Source organism: Vanessa atalanta, chromosome 8, assembly GCF_905147765.1.
Source record: "Vanessa atalanta chromosome 8, ilVanAtal1.2, whole genome shotgun sequence".
Taxonomy (NCBI): domain Eukaryota; kingdom Metazoa; phylum Arthropoda; class Insecta; order Lepidoptera; family Nymphalidae; genus Vanessa; species Vanessa atalanta.
The window spans coordinates 757,822-779,370 of NC_061878.1; the positions used below are offsets into that span (position 1 = coordinate 757,822).

Here is a 21,549-nt window from a genome sequence, read left to right on the forward strand (position 1 = left end):
GCAATTGGAAAAACAATATGCACCGGCGGATTGGTTAGACAGGTAGGCAGTTGCCTGAAGGCTCGTTTTCTTTATGGCAATTACCTATATGTCCCAATCTCGTTTTAGACTTGTAAGTGACGTGAATAATCCTGTTAAAACCATTGAGTAAATTAGCTTTTTATTCCTTATCGTAAAATCCTTTTACTAAACTATTTCGAATAGTGTTAACGTAACAGTATTTTTATAAAGGAGCCAATTCATTTGAAATATTTTCAACACGTCTGAATTCACTTTCATGATTTTTAATGGTTGTTCCATGGTAATAAGAGCGACTCTCCTGTGCATGTCATAATACGTTTATTCACGTGAGATTAACGTGTTCAGCACGTGCGATGGCCAATTTCCCTTCGGCGAGTAAATGGACGAATCGCGTCCACTCGGAACGGAAGGCAGGCGACACTTCAACACGCCCGATCGGATTCCTTGATTTGTGAAACCCATCTCAATTAAATACTAGGATCTATTCGTATTTAACTAACATGGTCCGATATTTTTATTAATTAAACCGAAATCATTATAGTCATAACTTTCAGATGTGTAAGGATTTGTGTTGGTATTGAATAACCTAAGATGATTATTGTTAAATTTATCTCAGTACGTTCAAAATACTCATCATCTGATGAATTCCTTTGAAAATTAACATTTATTTTATACAATTATTAATGATATTTACAATGAATACCAAAATATGAGTTCGAGTTGACGACTACCAAGAATCATGTTTGATCTTTGACAATGAAATTAATATTTAAGCCTCGATAAAACTATTGGAATAATAATAAAAATAACTTCCTTTTAAACATATTTCAGCAGATATGTACGAATATTACAGACAAAAGAGGAGGACATACGTAGTTAATAAGTGCAGACTTGTATGTGTACGTAAACACAAGTGTATACTTGAGTTACATTTGTACAAGTATTATATGTGTGAAATTAACTGAGTTATCATTAAACTTAATGTTATTTATTTAAAAAAAAAAATCTGTTTCTTTTTAAACCGTCAATCGTTACCTATTACCGATTCCAAATTTGGATTCTACCGAGAAAAACCAGCAAAAACTCAGTAGCTTTTGATCTGCCTCCTGAAATACCATATCAAGTGTATTCGTGTTAATCCTGGAAAAACGAGCACGTAAACTCTTTATCATGAACTAAAATATCCGTATTAAATTTATTGATAAACATACTAATGATAAACGGAGGAATTATTTATACGCTATTGGAATTTTGAAATTGCAAATGCTTCGAATCGAACAATATGCAAAATATTCAATATGGAAATACGTAGGTAGTGGTATTTCATATGATACGAACGCAATCGTCGGTGATGCCGTGGTCAAGATGCGACGATAAAAATGTTCTCGCCTCACTGAAGATCTGCCGGCGACGCGCGCCGTCATGCTCCGATGATCAGATATTTATGTATTTTCGTGTGCGATCAAGATTTTCGTTTTAAGCAATGTTTTATGATATTTCCTTTAAACTATATAAATATTAGTTACAAAAAATGCGTGTTTATCAAATCTGTTTATGTCACCGAAAATGTTTGTTACGTCGTCGCCGAGAAAAAAAAAAACAGAATTCAAACAAAACAAAGATTCCAAATAACTTCTTCAATTAAAGAATCTTTTAGTACTATTACGTCAGCTACAAAAGTATTTTGTATAATATTGATGTATTGAGTTTTTGTGTTGCGGTGATTTAGTTTGCTTGCTGCGCCTACGTCAGATGATTTAATTTGGTCATACATATACCTAATACGTACATATTTGTTCGTGTGTGGCATTGAGTTGTATTTTCATTGTTGTTTGGTGATTTTATGATCATCTTAATTTAATTTTATACTTATCTATGTATACTTAGTTCAAATGTCGAATCGTATTCTTTCAATTTTGAAAACCGTTAATTTTTTTTTTAACTATAATTTAATTATTAACAAATGTTTATTTTGGAGATTTATTTCTTATGTTTTATTTTATAAAGAGAGAAACAATTTAATTTATTTCTCTGCGTTGTCCGCTGGCCGACGGACAAATGAGCAACCCCATTTCAAGTGGTGACCATCTCCCAAATAAATTAACAGTGAAAGAAATATTAACCATTTTTTACATTGCCATTTCGCCACCATACTTCCAAGCTAAGATGTTGTCTTTTGTGCTATTACAAGCACTAACTACGGGCACAAAACAAGACTCGTGCAGCCTTTAAACCGATTTACAACAGTACTAAGTATCGCTGTTTGTTATCACCTTAATAAAGATTAATTATCGAATTTTAAACATACTCGTATCGTAAACTAAGATAGTCGTGTTGCCTCATTTGGTGTTCAGAAGAAGTATATTAGTGTTAATTATAATTAGCCTAGTACTAATGTAGCTACTAAGTTCTTATCGTAAATTTATTTATTTAAATTTTAATATTTATATGGCAACTTTCTATACGTATATTATAAGGGCGGGGCCATATCTGCCACGTTTTGCTTGTATTATGATCGAAACTTTGGTCGCTCCCATACAAGTAATAAAGCAAGTGTACTGTGTGTCACTTAGATATAAATAGACATATAACTAGTGTCTGATGCCAGTAAAGTAGGAAACCTTTACCAAAAAGTAGAGCACCTAAGATGTTCATAAGAAAGAGTATTAGAATTCTCGTCTAGGGTTGTCAGGTCCTAAAACAAAAGGTAATCGTGATTTTATATAACCGGACGTATCTTATAGCCAAATATATCGTTACGCTCAACACCTATCTACTTTTATAATCTGAACTGTGCAAGGGTGAAAGCCGCTCTGAACTTTTATAATATAATTTCACATTAACCAACTTCCCTTCGCGCAGCTTCCACGACTACATGCAACATTGTACATTTAACAAAACTCGGATATCCCGAACACTGGCAACCCTATTCGCGTCTCAGAAAGTCTCAGACGACGCCGTTTAAGTGTGATGTTGCACTTTTCCTTTTTTCTCTCATCGAACTTTTAGTACAATACATGAACGTGACCTCAACACTAGTTTAGCCCATGATACTATAAAGTCACAACAAAAAAAAATGTATTCTAGTGTTAGACTGCTTTCATTTTTTAATCAAGTTTTAATACTTAACTACGATTATTTATATTGTAAATATTATTTAGTGTATTGCACAAGCTTATAGTTAACAAACCAAAATTAAAATTAAAAATATGCGTTTTTGACTGTTTTAGCAATTTTAAATTGTTGTTTTACAAGAGATGTTTTACATCAGATATCCTACCTACCAAAAAAAACCTAGAATTTATTTGGCGGAACATGCCCATTGAGTACAAATCAACAGGAATAATGTAACTATACAATAATCATGTAAAAGTTATATAAAATATATCAAAAGTTAGAAGGCTTAAATAATACAAGCGTAAACAAACCGCAGCCAAGTCTGGATATAAGAATACATATTTCATTACAGTGGCGGCGGAGCGGTTAACGAAGGTAATTATATCGATATGCGAGTGTCGTACGCGAAATAGTCGCGTAATGTCGCCTGTGAAATATAGTAATTAATATTGTTACATCTCGCGGTGATTCAGTTTGCGCGCTGCGCCTACGTCAGATGATTTTATTAAGTCATACTCTTACGTGTGGCGGTTCAATGTAATACACACAAAAGGGTATTCGTAATTAATTGTTACAAGCTGTACGCGTAGCTTCCCGCGGAAAGTTAATCGTAATATATAGCTGAACCAACGGCTTTAACAGCACGTAATTTTTTTTTTATTCTAAATATAGCACTCAAACCTTCAACCGCCATTTTATCCCCTGGATGGGTAAAGTGAAAAATACCTAAAACTAAATCGGTTCAGTGGTTAAAGCGTGAAGAGATATTGAGACAGTTGCTTTCGCATTTATAATAATACTAGCTGAACCCGCGGCTTTACCGGCGCGAAATTTATAAAACACCATCTCCAACCCCCGCTTAATCCCTTAGGGGAGAGTTTCGTAAAATCCATTCTTAGTGGTCGTCTACACCCTATAAGGAACCTAACTGCCAATTTCAAGTTTGTAGGCGTTATTTTTTCTGGGATTTCGTGATTAATTGATAGTGTATTTTCTTGTATATATTACAGTGTGACGCTTAGTGACGTCCCATAAAGATAGATATTACCAATGCATATCTGTTTGCCTCGGTCGCGTGAAAGAATGACAAATTGTACGAGTCGATTGGATGAAGTTGAAAATATGAGTGTAGCGCCTTTCTGTTCGTCAATCGTTTGTAAAACACGAATGTCTTCTTCGAATTTCAATCATTTTATATTTATATTCTAGAGTAAGATATGTTGGCAGTCATCTGAATTATATTAGCTTTCTGCCCGGCTAAGCTATTCAATCATAAATTCTTTAAAAATATTCGATAAAACAACTATTATGATAATGAGCAGGATCGCTTTTTCATACGTCATTTCTAATATCTTGTAATATCTCTCAAAGTATTTGTCTGATACGCAGAACACAAGCTGATTTTTGTATATATATTAATAAATACACATTCTATTTAAAAAAAAATGGTAAATATATTTTAGTGTTTGTCACAGCATCGTACATATATATTATGAGTACTGTTTGTACTAACATTATAAAAATATAAGTAAAGATAAACTCCAGCGAAGTTTCCGATTCCGTTAAGCATGTTACTTACAAAGTTTGGTTCTGTGATAAACATTTAATACTTCAAATTTGAACGTTCATAAGTGAAACGTTATCAGACATTAATTTTATATTTGTTTTGCAAAACTAAATTCAAACACTAATTTCAAAATTATAAAATTTAATTATTAATTATTATTGTTACATGATTTTAATTTGTTTATTTCCTGTTTTTAATTTTTTTATTATAATATAAGAAGCATCGGCTGTATTAATATAATTGTTGTGAGTAAACAGTGTACACATACTTAGGAAAGTAATCTAGCCCAAAATTGCGTAAATCCGTAATTTTTACGTATTTTCTGATTGCATTGCTTAAGATATTTATCGTTATGTTACTAGTCAATCTGCATCCTAATACGTATTTTTTTTTTAATTTAGCCAGCTTTTAAGAAATAAATTTGCTAGCGATATTAATAACGTACAGTTTCGTGGGTCACAGTAACGCGGCCGTCTCGTTCCGGGCGCATTGTATAAGCCTAGTGGTGACTGTGACAAATTTGTGACTGCCCGGATATTATATATTTCAAAATGAATATATTTTACTCAATAATTATTCTCTTAAGTATAAAATTATTGCATAATTTATAAATTGAAATACTGTTTATGAAACCGCCCGTTAAGAATCCTAAAAATATAACTTGTCCTCAGTAATGATATTTTACGTTTATTTGGTTTTTGTACATACTAAAACAGCCTTTTATTACTACAAAGATTTAGAAATTAATTATACGCTGAAATAATGAGAAAGTCCCATTTGAAGTTGTTTTTTTAGACGAAAGCAAATAAGAAGAAAATTAATTTCTCTGTAAACATATCTAGGAAAAATATTATATAATCGAGAAGTGTAGGTAGGAACTCTAAACGTGGTACGTGTCGCCGGCGAGCGGCGCGCGGCAGCGGTCTGCGGGCGGGCGCCCGGTCAAATAAATTACCTTCCTTTGAGAATTTGATTCTTTTGATCATCGCGAAATCAATTCCGTCGCCCCTACCATTAGTCGGTTTCGTTTAAGCGACATTTAATCTAAAACGGAACTCGCTCGTCATCGACTATTGTGTGATATTTGAAAATAATTCAAAAATGCATAAACAAGATTCGTACGCATTACGCAAATAAAAACATTCGCTTCCGTCGATAATTGGTTTTGTGTTTTTTTTTTTTTTGTAAAAGTGAACTAAGGAAGTTAATTAAATATTTTTTTAGTTTGAATTATTATTTCTTTTTTAACGAAGAACGATCATTTTTTGCTGTTTATATAGAAAAATAAATTTAATTCAAACGAATTTAAGTATACTTGAATATAAATTGCACGTATTATTCGTTATGCCGTAGTTATCATAAAAGAAAAATATACGCATCAAAGATATTAACTTAATAACGATACAAAGAAGTAATATATTTTTAATACACTTCAGCGCTAAAGCTGGTAGGTTACTAGGTAATGTTGGTATGGCTAATTCGTCAAAGGGCTTGCTGCCCTTTGTGCCAACTCATGGTAATCAGCGACCGGTCTCATTTCACTCACCTAGCTCGGACTAGCTCTGAAGTGAATTTTGTTTCTTATTATCATAATTAAAAGGAAAATTAACTAATAAAACTTATCTTACTTGTATATTTATAGCGATGTCGATTATTTAATGATTTCTATGACATATATTTAGTTCAGTTATTGTTTTATGGAACAGGAAATCTCAGAACGAGCTGATTACGATCCGGTGGCTGGACCACATGAATCTTTACTAAATAGTGCTGGTTCAAACCCGGGCAAAGCAACACTTTCCATTTGTTTAAAGGATTATTATTTCATCTCGTACTCAATAGTTAAGGAAAATATTGTGAGAATAAACCTGGGTAGGATGGATTTTTGGCACGTGTGACCACCGACCCACATTGGAGCAGCGAGGTGGAACCTTTAAAACGAGAGGAAACCTTAGCCCATCAGTGGGACATTTACTGAAGGTTGCTTGTTTACTTGTCGCAGAAAATGAATGAGTTATTTCATTTTCATTTTACTTTTTCTTTCAAGATGTAAATTATTTTATATGTTAATTATTTATGTAAACTCAATGCTTTAGAAAAGAAGCCGACTGCCTCTTTCCTTTAAAAATAAATAAGTGAATAGTTAATGCCGTCGCATGTTGTAAGGAGATGGTCTCTCCCATATTGATGTGTACATACATATCTATAGAACTTTGTTCCATTGTGGAGTAACTAGTGTGAACGGGGCGTAAATAATTCCATTCGGGCGATGACGTAAGCAGCTAACTAGTAATTATCTAATAAGTAGGTAATCTTAATAAAGTACCTCAGGTTTGTACGAAGACGGGATTTCAAATAACTATGATAACGTGAAATGTTACACACCCAAGAGGAACTCTCGTCGAGACAAATGAAAAAATAAATATTGATAATATATTTTGTTTATAATATTATAAATTTTATGGATAATAATTTCAAGATAAGATCCATATAAATTGAATTTCTTTACCTTTGCGAATTTATTATGTAAGACAGGTTGTGCTTTTAAGATGGCAAAGTAATGTCTGTGGCTAATTTATCAAAGGGTACGCCGCCCCACGATCTAGTTAATCGTATTCAAATTCTGCGACCTCTCTCGGTTTGACAGATTTAAAGTGAGAGCGGCAATTTGTTTCTTAATTATAGGAAGGTAGTTAAGTGTTCATACTTATTATTTTAAGACCCAATACCCATGTCAAATGTTCAACTTATCTTATCTCTTGTTTTAAATAAACACTAAATCCATCTTCATAAATGTTCCGTGATATACGAATAAAAAACAAGATCTCGTATAATTTTATGAGACTTGTCAAAATAAAACAAATCCAGTCCAGACTCGAGGAGTTTCCTAGTAGATCTGCTTTCGTTACTACATTCTCCTTCGCGCTCCGTTATCAAATTCACTTGATGGTTAAATATTGTATTGCCATCTGTATTATATATAGGATACTTGCAAATTTTTAAGTCGATTTGACTATAGTTGGAATTTCATTAATTACGTACAAACTAGTAATTATAAAATGTAAAAAAGATTTATTTTATTTCATAAAATTTTAAAGATATGTTATGAAAATAATATGATAGACATTTTATTATTGGTAATTAATTCATTGTTCATTATCCCCTTGTACTTTATTGTTAAATCGATGCACATAATAGCGAATGGCCAGTGCACAATACGCACATTGTCAATCGTTATTGTTCGCAGTTTAGGTGGTATCAGCGCTCAAAGGAAGCCGACAAAGAGACGCCGCGCAGTACGGACGCATTACCGGGCCGCTGCGGTGCCTCCCTCGACAGGGTTGTGCGATGTTCAATACTATATTTTATATAAAAGTAATATTTATATTAATACGTGAACGAATCGAACACTTTATACGTTTTTTTTTTAAATATTCATCGTAATAAAAGGTGAACTGAAATTATAACTTTTGAAATGCTCTACGTACAAAAAATGCGTCAACTTTTGTTCAAAAAAATAATTGACTTTCAACCTCGCAAAATACTATTAAAACCTAATGAGTGTTGGCGAATAAAAGCAATAAGTAGCGCGTACGAAGTAGAGACGAATCATTCAAAATAATATAGTCACGTTTTTTGTATTCTATTATCGAGTTCACACGAATCGTTTTTATTCGATAGGCTGGTAGGAAACAATTTGTATTATCTAAACTTTGAACATCTCTCAACTCAAAAAACTAATCACATAAAGTATTAAGTATCGCTATCCTTGTGATTGTTCGAGAAAGTCTTATGAGATGTTTCTCTTTAGAGTGAGTACATTTTTAAAACTGGCATTAATATAATGTGTAATATTCAATTGCAGGAGTAGCCCTGCTACGGTAAGAATTAATTTATTATAAACTCAAAGAGTGACTCTGAAGTAAATGAAAACCTTTCAAATATAAGTGTTCTTTTTGTTTTATAACATTCTAAAATTGTGTTCTTAGAAATCTCGATTCCATTTCGATGTAATCGTTTAGTTTCAACCTTTAATAGGTACGTAAGAATATTTAAATTCTTAGCATTTTAAAGTGCTTAAAGTGCTAGTAGCGTATTGACGCGGTTTGATTTCAGTCAGATTACATCTTACTGTTAAGCTCCTTTAAATCGATGTCATTGTACGACAATAGACAGTAATTATACAGGAAAGCGCTCGAATAACAGTTCGTGAAAGCAAGATGTCTAGATTTTTCATGTAACCTACATCGTAACGCGCTTCCGCTGCAACAATGTTTCCAAGACATTCTAGATCATTAAGGCGACAAAGTTGCGGAGACAGCCCTGACCTCTCCCTAGCTCAAAGTGAGTGTGTTACTCTTTAACCTGAGCGATTCGCGACCGGCTAAACTTACCACTCCGCTAAATAAAGTTAAAAGGCTCCTCGAGCTTTGTCTCGGTTCGCCTTTGATGTACGCCGAGGAGCTCCCACACCCCCGCGCGCCCCCTCACCCTCGCAAACAGTTCACCGCAAGCTGAAACTATTGCCTTTAATGCCTTTTCCGATCGGATATACGTACGAGTGATTAGTACCTACGACTCAGAGGTATTCCCGAGGAGTCCGTTCAAAGTGCTCTATTGTCTACGGTCGCCGCTGAACGACCCCTATTTTGATCTGTGCGGTCTTCAAAGGGCTATCGGCGATTGTGATCGTTTTAATTATATTTATAAAACGCTCATATTTTCAAACGGTTTTTTATAATTTTTAAACGTTAATATATTATGTGTAAAAAACGGTGTAAGTCGATTGTTCGAACATTTTACAGCGTTCATTGTAAACATCCCGTTGGAAAAGCGAACTCAAACATTAAAGTATGATAAAATCGATATTTTTAATCGAGAGCGAACGAATATCGCTGTTGAAGGTATTAAGAGTATTGTCCGAATCCGTCCCATTAATGCGGCTCGGACTTTGCGAAAATTCAATTAGTGTAATAACATCGCAGTTCCATTATAGCAATCAAAGGAAAACGGAAAGTTTGTGCACATCAAAGAGTCGCTTAGTGCGTGCCAGGCTAATGAAGCTTCAGTGATGTGAATATGTCAATTAAATAGATTGTCGATAAAATCAGGAGTTGCCATATCCTGTTACGTCTATCGATTTTATTAATTTGAACATGTATATGACTTTATAAAGTCATATATGAACGTAACGATTTTTTACTGTTTTTTTTATGCATAACATTTTAAATAATTAGCTTTTATTTATTTTCTTGTTTTATCATTGTCTCATTCTAGTTTATCTTAACAAAATAGTTCTAGAAATTAGTCGATGTTTAATTACCACAAGACATACGTAGCTGACTACATCAGTTGAACACTTATTTTTCAAATATTATATTTATGCGAATGTTTTGTTTGCATAATCGTTACTCAATCACACTCACGCGACTAGACAAGATGAATAAGGCATTATATTCTATGGATTAGCATAATATGCCATATTAACATCGTATTTTCGTACTTAGTAATTGTAATCGTAGTTTCGTACGTATTTATTGTAAGTTACCAAATATTTTTATTTTATACGCTTAGCGAAGTAACCATCTGAAAGTAAATTAAAAAATAATTTGTGTACATTGCATTCCTACATCGTAAATATTAATACTTCTTTTAATCCTGTTTAAAATATCTTTGAAATAAATTATATGTTTCATTATTTTTTTTTATTAGTAAACAAAACTTGTCTTTAATTAAATAACATTTTAGTGAATATAAATAATATATTAAATAAAGATTTATTTATTTTTCTATAAGCATTCTTTAGCCCTATTTAATAAATTGAATCTTATTGTTTCAGAAACACTCACTCAAAAATTGGCACAACAAAACAAAAATGCAGCGGCAATAAGCTGCTAAACAGTAAGTTTTATGTAATTTTTATATTACACACTAAGTGTATGTATATATATCGATTGCGTTAATTTTTATTCTATTCCTTACGAAATAACATGTACACATTAAAACTTCGAGTTTTAACTCAGTCCTGTCATCTGTTGGTGACTTTTGACATTATGCAAATCACCGTCGCGTCGTGACAAGTCAACGAAGCGTCGACGCCGTAAGATTTTCCTTCCTTTCACTAGATGGCAGTGTTAGCTTGTAATGTCAACCTGTTTAAAAATTTCAAGTGTCAAACTTGTCACTATTGTATACAAAACCAGACCGAGCCAAGCTAATCTATTATTTATTTACGTTAACTTTTCTATTTTACACGTTTTCTATTCTTGTTTAGTAGTTATCATCACGTTTCAGTAGAAAGTGTCTGTATCATTTTTTATATAGCGTTTCACTCAATATGTTCCATAAATATAGTTCTTCCGGGTTTCCGAGAAGGAATTCGGTGTTTACAACTACTAATTCGACGCTAATGTACAGTTACGAAGGTTTACGGATTGAGTTATGACTGAAAGTTGCATACGATTTTTACGTCCGTTTTTTCGGCTATCTCGTGCTTTATGAGTATTCTCTTTGTTTACACCTTGTTAGTAATTTTTATGCTCGTCATTGTCAATTAAAACGTTACGGGTTCGCGTGCATCCTTTCCAACCTGCTGAATGGCTGACATATGAGTGTCCTGTAAAATTGTTTTCGATAGTTTTATCAAACAGTAAGTATAATTCATTCATAAACTAGTACATAAGTAATTTTAAGATTTTTCCTTCTTAATCACACTACAAAAAGATAAAATGCCATGTATTAATTCACAATCACATGTGCTTTTAAACCACAGTATATACACATCTCACAGGAACATAAAAAGATCCATAAAAATTTCAAACATTGTAGTATTTGACGAAGGGCAGGCACGGCAACAATATTCAAAACACTTTTTAAGATATTGATTTTATGTTTTTTTTTAAACCCTATCATAACCATATCTATAACACATTCAACAGGGGTACGAGAAATGTTCGATCGGAGTCTATTGTACTCCAGCATCCGACTTCCACTCGGACCATTGCCACTGCACTGCGCAGTCGTGCTTTTCTAAATAATACTTTCATAGCAAAAAATATAAGTAATATAATAAGACTCTCAAAATATTTAATATAAATTCTTATTAGCGGTGAAGTACTTTATTCTATTGTTTGTGTTAAAGCAATGAATATGGTAAGGCCCTTTATATTTTTTGCTTTGTGTTTTTTTTTCTCATATTTATTGAACCGTGAAGTTATGATATAATTTGTTATGACAGGATTCCATTATGGATTATCCCTTTTTGTATAATATTACTGGGATATTTTAAGTGAAGGTTTTTGTGGTGCGTTGCACAATATTCACGCTTCGGCAATATAAAGTTTTTTCTTAATTTTTCTGTGAAATATGATACTTGAGTACATTATGCCCTATAATACCCATAATTTGTGTTGGTAAGGTTTGTAAAGGCATAATCTACAGCTTAAAAACTTTTGTCCGTGAAATATGTTTTCATCCAACGCCGATCGATGATAGAGACTCTTGACTTGTGGCCGCAGCTTCATCTTTGGTTTGCTTTCTCTTTCTATCCTGTACACATAACGTACCAAATGTGATGCCATGATCCTTTTTATTTGTAATATTGATTTTTTACCCTAATTCTTACCCTTGGGTCTAAAATTATGTCGACTGTTATGAAATCTTTTATTATTAGAACATCATATTATAATAATTCTGTTCTATATTACTTATTATGAATAAAAGTGGTGGCTGGGAATTATATGTAAATTTTGCAACAAGTACATTGTGTAAAAAGATAATACTAAAATGGCATTTTAATATTTAGTCATACATCTATTTTTATAATATAATGTACATTTGTTAGTTTAAAGTTTAAAAGATAACTAATTTTCATTATTGCTAGCTATATAATGTAATATGTATGTATTGTTCACATCCATGTTTTTCTTAACCAACGAAAATAAAGTTCATGCTCTCAATTACAGTACATGTTTATTTTTTATTAATAAATATTGTTATTTATAAAATGATACGAAAAAAATTTTTTTTTTCAACTTCAACTTTGGTTTTACAATGTAATGGTATCTGAATATTAGATGTTTAATGTTGTCAATGTTGTTTTGTCACAGGTATTGTCTCGCCATGCAGCGCGCGGGTGGGAGCAGGGCCTGTGCGCCATGAGCCACACTCCTATAGGCGGCCACCCGCAAGGTAAAGCGATTTTTGTCAATAACATTGATCTTTTATATGAGGCAGACATTTTTTTGAAATTTTATGCTTTGTTTTTTTTTTTAAGGAATTAACAAATATATTCGATATTTTTGTCCAATTTAGTCTTTGATTTTTTTCTCTTTCACTTAACTAATGTGTTAAATGTTGCATGTATATGTTTTCGGATACCAGGTTGGGAGCACAAGCTTGCAGACAGGTCGTCGCTGCCGCCGGCGTCAGGGGAGGAGAAGTGCAAATCTCAGTCCAGACATGTGTTCACTCAGCCACATCTCTCTAAGTATGCATTCTATTGTTGTTCTCCCAGGGCCTTAGGCCTTTAAAGAGAGGTTTATTTTTTTGTTGTAATTTGGGATGTAGTTTCTGTATATTCCTTTTAAATAATGCATTTTTACTGAATTACTGGAATAGTTATCTATAACCATATTTGTAACTTTAAATTGATTCAGCATTTCTTCGTAATAAATATAATTGTGTATTTATTTATTTTATTTATTATTGTATTTAATATGTGTCGTGCGACTAACGTGCGGTGTGTGTGTGTCAGGGCGGGTATGGCGGCGTGGCGCGAGGAGACGGAGGGCTCGTCGGGCAGCTCCGCGCGCTCGCCCGCCTCGCCGCCCTACATCCGCTGGGCGCGCACGCTGCATCACCTGCTCGAGGTGACCCCGCACTCCCCACACTCTCATTCCCTTCTCCGTCTTTGCACAAATTATGACTTTCACTCGCCTCGGGATCTGCGATGCAGGAAAACATTGTGAAGAATCTTTGATAGTCTATGATATGTATGTCATTTCTCGACTAACCTGATACGGGCCCCCTAAAATAAGAACATAACAATACATATGATTGATGTTTTAAGGTTATTTATTGATGATCGGGTGGTAGTGCATCTGCATCAAATTAGAAAAAAAGTTGTATCGATCATAAATTAATTAGTTACAATATTACATATTTTGACTATTTGCTTGTAAAATTATAAAATGTTCGAAGTGACGTGATTTCTGTTTCGGGTCGCTCAGGACGCGGAGGGGGTGCGCCTGTTCCGCAAGTTCGTGGGGGGCGCAGGGGGCCTGCACGTGGACAGGCTCAACTTCTACTTCGCCGTGCAGGGCCTGCGCCAGGAGACCGAGCCTGCCAAGATACGCCAGGTCGTCTCCGCGATATACAAGTCAGTAACTTTTATATTATCCGTAACTGTTAATTGTTAACTGAAATCTATAAAACTTTCGCCCTCTATTTACCCTCTTAGTTCACCTAATTATAAAAGTACTCCATGTCCTTCCCGGGACTCAAACTACTACTACTAAATACGTAAAAAACGTAATATTAATAATTTTATTTTTTATTAAACTTATGTTTTGTTGGTAGAAAAAGCTATGTAATAAGATAAACAAGATATACCTATACCGTTAGCGAGAAATTCGTTATTGAACTTGGAGTAAATACGAGCTGAACAGGTTACAGATTACTCTGATAATTTATGGAAGTTTTGTAAGAGTTGACTCCAATAAAGCAAATTATAATAATTTCAATTAGGTTTCTGCGCAAGTCTCAGCTAGCGATGCCCGAGGAGCTAAAGCTGCGAGTGAAGCAAGGGCTCAAGGATGGCGTCAACATCGAGAAGACGATCTTCGATAATATGGAGCAGGAGGTAAGACTGACTGTATTTTCCGAGCGCTGTGTGTTACTATCGATTCGATTCAGGGAGATGTAATTTTAAAACTCATTCCGAATACCTCATATCATCTCAAATGGCTCAGTCCGTCCCTAACACTAGCCATAAGCCTGTACGCGTGTCCCTCAGGTGACGCGCGCCATCACGGAGTCCACGTACCAGGCCTTCCTGCGCTCCGAGGCCTACGTGTCGTACGTGAGCGCGGCCACGCAGCCGCTGTCCTCGCCCGACGCGTCGCCGCCGCACTCGCGAGAGGTACGCTCGGCCGCCTCGGGCCGCCTCGCCGCCTCGCCGCCTCGCCTCGGCTCTGACGCAGCGCGTGTTGCAGGTGTGCGCGGGCGGGCTGGCCACGCTGCACGAGGGCGAGGAGCTGTGCGCCGGCGCGCGCCTCACGCACGACGCGCTCATCGCCACGCAGACGCGCCGCCTGCACTCCGACGTCGCGCCGTGAGTGTCGCCCTGCACGCACACACACACACACACCCCCCTTGCCCGCTCGGAGTGCCATGTGCTCCTTGCATTGACGACACCTAGGAGGTGGCTCATTCTGAGTCACATCATTGTCTTATCTCAGTTAATTTGTGACTAGGCCGAGTTTTGTTAGGAGTACTCACTGGCACTCTCCCGCGACCCCTCGAGCCCGCCTGCGTGCCTTAGTACTTTGCCGTTTTTAGTTAACCAAAGTGTGACCCCGCATTGCATGAGCGCCACCCGAGCGTCGAGCTTAATTTATTTTGATTTCCTTTCGAGCGCTTCACTGATTTTTTCGTTATATTGTTTCTCCCCATGTTTGTGTCCCCGCGCTGCATGTGCGCCCCCCCGTTCCCCGCCCCCCGAGTAGGCACCGCAAGCGCTCGGTGTACAGCGCGCACGTGTCGTACGCGGGGTACACGCCCGCCTCGCGCCAGGACTCCGAGCGCGCCAGCCTCAGCAGCGGCCGCACCGACAGCGACGCCGTGTCGCTCTCCGGCAGCAGCGTGTGAGTACCCGCCCCCCCGCTTACTGGAGATGCCCACTAATTTTACTCCGTTACGTTTGTTCCTTTTTAGTTTTTCATTTTGAGTTGACGCTTCTTTTTTTTTAACTCGACACTGACCGACGGTACACTCGTAACTCGTCACTCGTCAGCGAGTGGCGGGCGAGGTCCTCACGTGTGCGCGTGTTGCAGCGACGGCGCGTGCGCGCGCGTGTGTCGCGAGGCGCGGGAGGCGCGCGAGGGCCGGCGGGCGCGGCTCTACGGGCTGGACCGCCACGCCGTCATCAACAAGGAGCAGGAGCCCGCCATGGTACGCACGCACCCCGCCTACTCTGTTCGACGACATTCGTTGTTTGCTACATGTGTTTCATCTTACCTTTACTCTGACCCGTAAACCGGCGGGTCAAAGGTCAACATCTTTGAACAGAAAAATAAATTCCCGCCGGACGCATCGTATTAGTGTGCGAGTTTAGGACAGTATTAATCGAGAGCGATCGGCCTCAGGTGATCCCGCGCACGCAGCGCGTGCAGGCGGAGCAGCTGCGCGTGCTGCCGCCGGCGGAGTTCGCGCCGCTGCTCATCGAGAAGCTGGAGCGAGTCAAGCGCGACCAGGAGAACAAGGAGCGCCTCGAGAGGAGGCTCGCCGAGGTGATACATGCTCGTTACCGTCCTCGAAGTACGGGTGCTCCCACTTTCCTCTTAGCTAAACTCATATGGCTGCATCGAATTCGCAAGATCATCATCATCGTAATCAGCCTGTATTAGTCCACTGCTGGACATAGGCCTCCCCCAAGTGAGCGCAAGACTATTAATTATAAACAAAAAACGCAATCTTAGGTTGTGACTCCGAATTATATATTATTACTATTACAGAACGCGTTTCCTTGGATGCACTTGTTAAAATTAAAACGTCTGTGGCAGGGCGAGGGAGACGAGATGTTGCCGCCGCAGCTGGTGGCGGCCGCCATCCGCGAGAAACTGCACATCGACGACGACAACGACCAGGACATACTCGGTGAGCTCCCTCTGACCGCCGCCTCGCTACACGAGCACTCGTGTACCTACTGTTGTGCTGTCTCGTTACTGAGGCTCGCTGCAGATCTTAATCCATGGACTATTGAACGAGATTGTCGGTTATGAAATCCACAATAGCATTCAAGGTTTATAAAATTGGCAGTGTTTTAATCCCCCACCTCGGTGGAAACAAAGTTGTTAGTCCAATTTCGGTCTGTCCAGCGATTTGGAAACGGATTGTAAGAATGAAGGAATTGAGAGTGTATCCATGTTTGCGGCTAGTGCTAGGCCAGATAACATAGGTATAAAGAGCGTTTGAACGATAAATTTAGTATGTTCCCTGAAAAATAAAAATTCAACAACAAAGTAGCCTTCTACCAGTATTATTTTTAGAGTTGGATCATTGGTTCCGGCGAGTACGCCCCACATGCTACATTAGTATAAATGTATATGTATTTTTTATCCACAGACCAACACGTGTCCCGCGTGTGGTCGGAGCGCACGCCGGGCGCGTCCCCCCCGGGCGGGCGGCGTGCGCGTGCGCGGCACGGCACGCACGGCTCGCACGGCTCGCACGGCTCACACGGCTCGCACGGCTCGCACGGGACGCACGGCTCACGGCGCGCACAGTCCGCGCTGTCGGCCGACTCAGGCCACTACGACGCGCCACCGGACTCACTGCATCATCCGCACTCGCTTACGAGAAGGTATGTGGTGGTAATGCGATGGGCGAGTGATACACGAGGCCCCCCTAACATTACATGTTAGGTCCAAAGGTGGTGACGATGCACACACACCGCCATTGCCTATGGGTGATAACTATTTTCCATTGTATGGGATTTGTCAGCCACATGGAAGAGTTTTGACATTTGAAGATATTTTGATAATAAGAATTATTTAAATGCATATATAAATTAACATTTTTGTGTTTTTATAAAATATTTTACATGGAGGAAGCACTATTTTTATCTTGTATATATTTTCTCAGATCGTTTTCAAAGAAGACCGTCACCGAGTTGACGGATAGTGGCGTTTCGGTTGTCAGCGAGGGTACAACTAGTGCGGCGGGAGTCGAACCCCGCATCCTCTTATGGATAGCGGAGGGTTCGGAGAGAATGGAACGCAGGAATTACCGGGAACTTTCTTCCCGGGGATCTTCGGCTGATCGCGATGAGCATCGACGGAGAGAAAAACAGGCGCAAAGAAGTCGGTAAGTAACACTATCAGTCTAATATTTATGTTTGTAAGGTGTATATAGGCGGCTATGAGAAACCAGTATTGTATACACATATAAGTTCTTAAAAAATAAAAACATTTTTAACACTGCTTTTTCAACACTTTAAATTGTTCTATGGACATGCCGATTGAATTGAATTTGCTTTATCGTAATGAACCACCTGAACAGACTTTCGATAAATTATAAAAACAAAATTCTTATCGGATATATATTCAACCCAAGTATAAATAAACATTGAAATAAAAATAACTTATGATTTCAGTGCCGCGGGTGGTGGCGGCAGCACGGGCAGCAAGTCCAGCGCGAGCGGCGGCGACCACACCGTGGTGGTGGTCAGCTTCCTGGACGAGAGCGTGCCCTACCGGTTCAAGGTGCCCGCTGCGCCGCTCACTCTGCGCACTTTCAAGGACTATTTGCCCAGGAAGGGCAACTATAGGTACTATACTCATACACTATATACTAATCCTTTTAATAAACTTGGAATAGCTATGTACTTATTTAATACATATATTTCATTTCCTTCTCGGATAAAATAAATACAAAAAAAAATATTAAAAAAATTTAAACAAGACAGTTTTGTTAAAATTCAGTATAGGTATTTTATATAAGAGATAACACTGTTTGTTTTCTCTCAGATACTTCTTTAAAACGGAGTGCGCAGACCTCGACAACACCGTGATCCAGGAGGAAGTGAGCAACGACAACGACACGCTGCCCATGTTCGAGGGGAAGGTCATGGCGCGCGTCAAGAGCGTCGAGTGAGCCCGGGGAGTCGCCGAGTTCGCCCCCTAACCTAGCTATGCTATGCTAATTCTACGCGTCGCCCTGGCTGTTCATTTACTACTATAAGCCTTATCATCAAAAACTTAGAGCGATCCCAAATCGATCATAGCCTAGGGTAGAAATTACGAAACAAAATCAATACTGAGCGGCTCACGAGATGCGCCATCGTAACTATCTCTAAAATGTCGTTAAATTGGTATTGTAGACTTAATATTCGGAATATTATAATGATTATTAGATTAATACAATGTTATTATTATTTTTGAATAATTACTAGTGAATGAGTATAAATTATTTAAGAGTGACGTGCATTTTCCAGTGTATGATGACTTTACTATGAGTAATGTGTGTGTAATTAAATAATTATCTCGTACATTTATTATTTAAAATGAAATAACGTTCGTCCTGTGAACGAAACGACACCAGTAAGGGCAGCCAGGGTGACATAGATATATTGTAAATTATTTATTATAAAAAGAAATATATGACGATAGTAATTACGGTATAAATAAATACGGCGGATACAATGTAAATTCTGTTCCTCAACGATTTTAGCTTTTTATTTTTAATATTACGTTTTACTTCAGCTAGTTGAGTACGCTTACTATTGTACGATATATTTTTAAAATGCGAATTTTTTATGTGTCGTATGCAATTTTTTTTACTCTTAGTGTTTACTTGAATGACTGCTTAGTTTGTACATTTTTAAATAATAGAATGTCATGTGTTCCGTTTCAATGTCTATTAAATATGGAGATATCATATTTGGGAGTATTGTTAATTGTATTGTAAGGGCAAATTGTCGAAGAAGATATTGTATATTATTGAACAAAATTAAAATCTATTTCGTTTTTAAAGAGTTCTTTAATGAAAATTTATTTCGTTAATTATTATATATACAAATATCAGTATCTTTTTCGTCGACTTGTGCATCCGAAACTGTGTAGTAATTAAATCTTCCATCATATGAAGGGATCTCAATGAAATATATAAAAAATATATTTTAATGAAATAATGTATAAGTGGACAGTAAATATCGTTTCCGTTCAACAGCTGTGAATAGGACTTATATATAACTCCATTTTTGTTATTGCCAGTCGCTGTACAGTTGACCGAGCCGGCTATGTCAATTATTTAACAATTTTTGTTATTTCTATATAAAAAACGTTTGTAGGTGATTAAATACACTGACATAGCGGCTTGTAATATTCTTAATAAATCAGACTGAGTTCCCTATACCTTCGAGTGACAATGACTAGTCCACACTCGCAACACTCGTAACTGCATCGAAACTTCGCATCAATGTTTGTACTCTTATCGGTTTCAATGTAGCGACGAGTTTGCGAGTCGAGCGAATAGTACTTATTTCTCATAAAAATAAGACTTAATTTAGCTTGTCACGTCCGGTCCACAGTAAGACGTTGAGTTGCCAGCAGTTGCGAGACGAGTGCACCTCTACTGCACAATATTGAGAATAGGGTGCGTAATCATGTGCCTTCAATGTTGATAAAATTTTTCATAGTTGATGCTTCTAATTAGTTGTAAGTTAACAGTTGTAAATATAGATGTAATGCTACTTCAATTCGAACACTTTATTTTTTAATTATTTAATTAATTTTTAATTTATTGCCTAAGGTTGCGTCGCGGGTTGAGTGAGACCCGCCGGCTGATATCACGTAAGACCGTCCCGGACTCGTGTGGCGCGTGACTTGGTCGCTAGTTACTCGCTCCGTCTTCCTTATTCTTGTAATATATCAATTTTATTATTTCAGTGTCTTTTGCACCGAAAAATTAACGAATTTTGGTTTTAACTTTAGAGTACATTTCTCACTTTTACCCAAATTATGCGTAACACGAAGTCTGGGACATCTGTGTCCAGATATAAGTATAAATGCGACATAAACGACTGGCCTCCGCCAGTCGCGCCAAATGTATAAATAGATGAACTATATCGTTGTAATTATACAATAAGGCACTTTCAGTACACTGTAGCGTCTAAAAGTACCTTATCAAAAATTATGTACCAAAAAGTCCTTGTGGGCTCAAATATGTCGAAGTTAAAATTGCTTGTTAAAAATTGTAAAAAGTATAATGTTTTTCAAGTTTAGAGTGTATACGAATGTGGAAATAATCGATTTGTAATAATAAAATAATTAGTATTACCGACAACAATGATAAATCGTGGTCGGATCGACCTTTTGTCTAATAGTAAAAGAGTTTCACTAATCGGACTGTATTATTTTTTTATCTAGCACATGTAACATTTAAAAATAAACTGGAACTGTGCCATATACCTTTGTCTTTGATTTAGCATCTGCTGCGCTTGCTATGGTATTTATAACAGCTTACTGACCTCACACGGTGCACTTGAGGTTTATTTAACACCTATATATTTAAATATGTCAGTAGACTATGACCTCGAACCAAAATATGACACTGTAAATGATTTAACCATACCATATAAGCACCTAATTCGACCATAGCGGTCATTTTAAACCGAGACTTGCTAACTAAGCAGGTGATATAGTGTGCCCATCTGCTTCTTACTAGTCAATAGAAATAGAGAAATATCAGAGACAGTATAAACAGCTTATTTCTGAGGAATTTCAGTGTAATTAAAAATATAAGTAAAAAATTCAAATTTATTTCATCCATCTTGTATTTGCTAGTCGTATTTATGTAACCTGTTTAGCAGAAATGATAATGTCATTGATAATTTTACTTTTAAAAATGCGAAAGTAACTGTCTACTAAACCACTGAAATTAATTTGATGAATTTTCATTTGAAGAAAGCTTGAACCCCAAGGAATGACTACTTTTTATATCTAAAACCTAAGACCCCCTTAATGCAAATTACATGCGAGCGAAAACTAGTATTATAAATGCAAAAGTTTGGAGGGATGCATGAAGGTTGTTACTCAATCACGCCAGGGAGGCCGAAAGGTTAT

General features: G+C 36.9%; 1 protein-coding gene across 3 annotated transcripts in view; it reads left to right on the forward strand.

Annotated features, from left to right (window-relative positions):
* The window catches only part of LOC125065682 (axin), a 63,534-nt gene extending 42,640 nt beyond the window's left edge, over positions 1–20,894 (forward strand). Inside the window, exons 3-19 of one of the 3 annotated variants that reach the window (XR_007119635.1) lie at positions 10,545–10,606; positions 12,814–12,895; positions 13,088–13,193; positions 13,461–13,575; positions 13,936–14,084; positions 14,453–14,567; positions 14,721–14,846; positions 14,920–15,038; positions 15,433–15,570; positions 15,760–15,877; positions 16,072–16,215; positions 16,489–16,582; positions 17,051–17,288; positions 17,570–17,791; positions 18,081–18,254; positions 18,454–20,142; positions 20,237–20,894. Coding sequence is in view for 2 of the 3 variants with exons in the window: in XM_047673447.1 (XP_047529403.1) it covers positions 12,862–12,895; positions 13,088–13,193; positions 13,461–13,575; positions 13,936–14,084; positions 14,453–14,567; positions 14,721–14,846; positions 14,920–15,038; positions 15,433–15,570; positions 15,760–15,877; positions 16,072–16,215; positions 16,489–16,582; positions 17,051–17,288; positions 17,570–17,791; positions 18,081–18,254; positions 18,454–18,580 (2,019 nt within the window). In the remaining variant the exon portion in view is untranslated. Of the gene's footprint in view, positions 1–10,544; positions 10,607–10,913; positions 11,355–12,813; positions 12,896–13,087; positions 13,194–13,460; positions 13,576–13,935; positions 14,085–14,452; positions 14,568–14,720; positions 14,847–14,919; positions 15,039–15,432; positions 15,571–15,759; positions 15,878–16,071; positions 16,216–16,488; positions 16,583–17,050; positions 17,289–17,569; positions 17,792–18,080; positions 18,255–18,453 lie in introns of those variants that run through there. The other 2 variants (XM_047673447.1, XM_047673448.1) reach the window with 2 other exon arrangements.
* Positions 20,895–21,549: the final 655 nt, after the last annotated feature.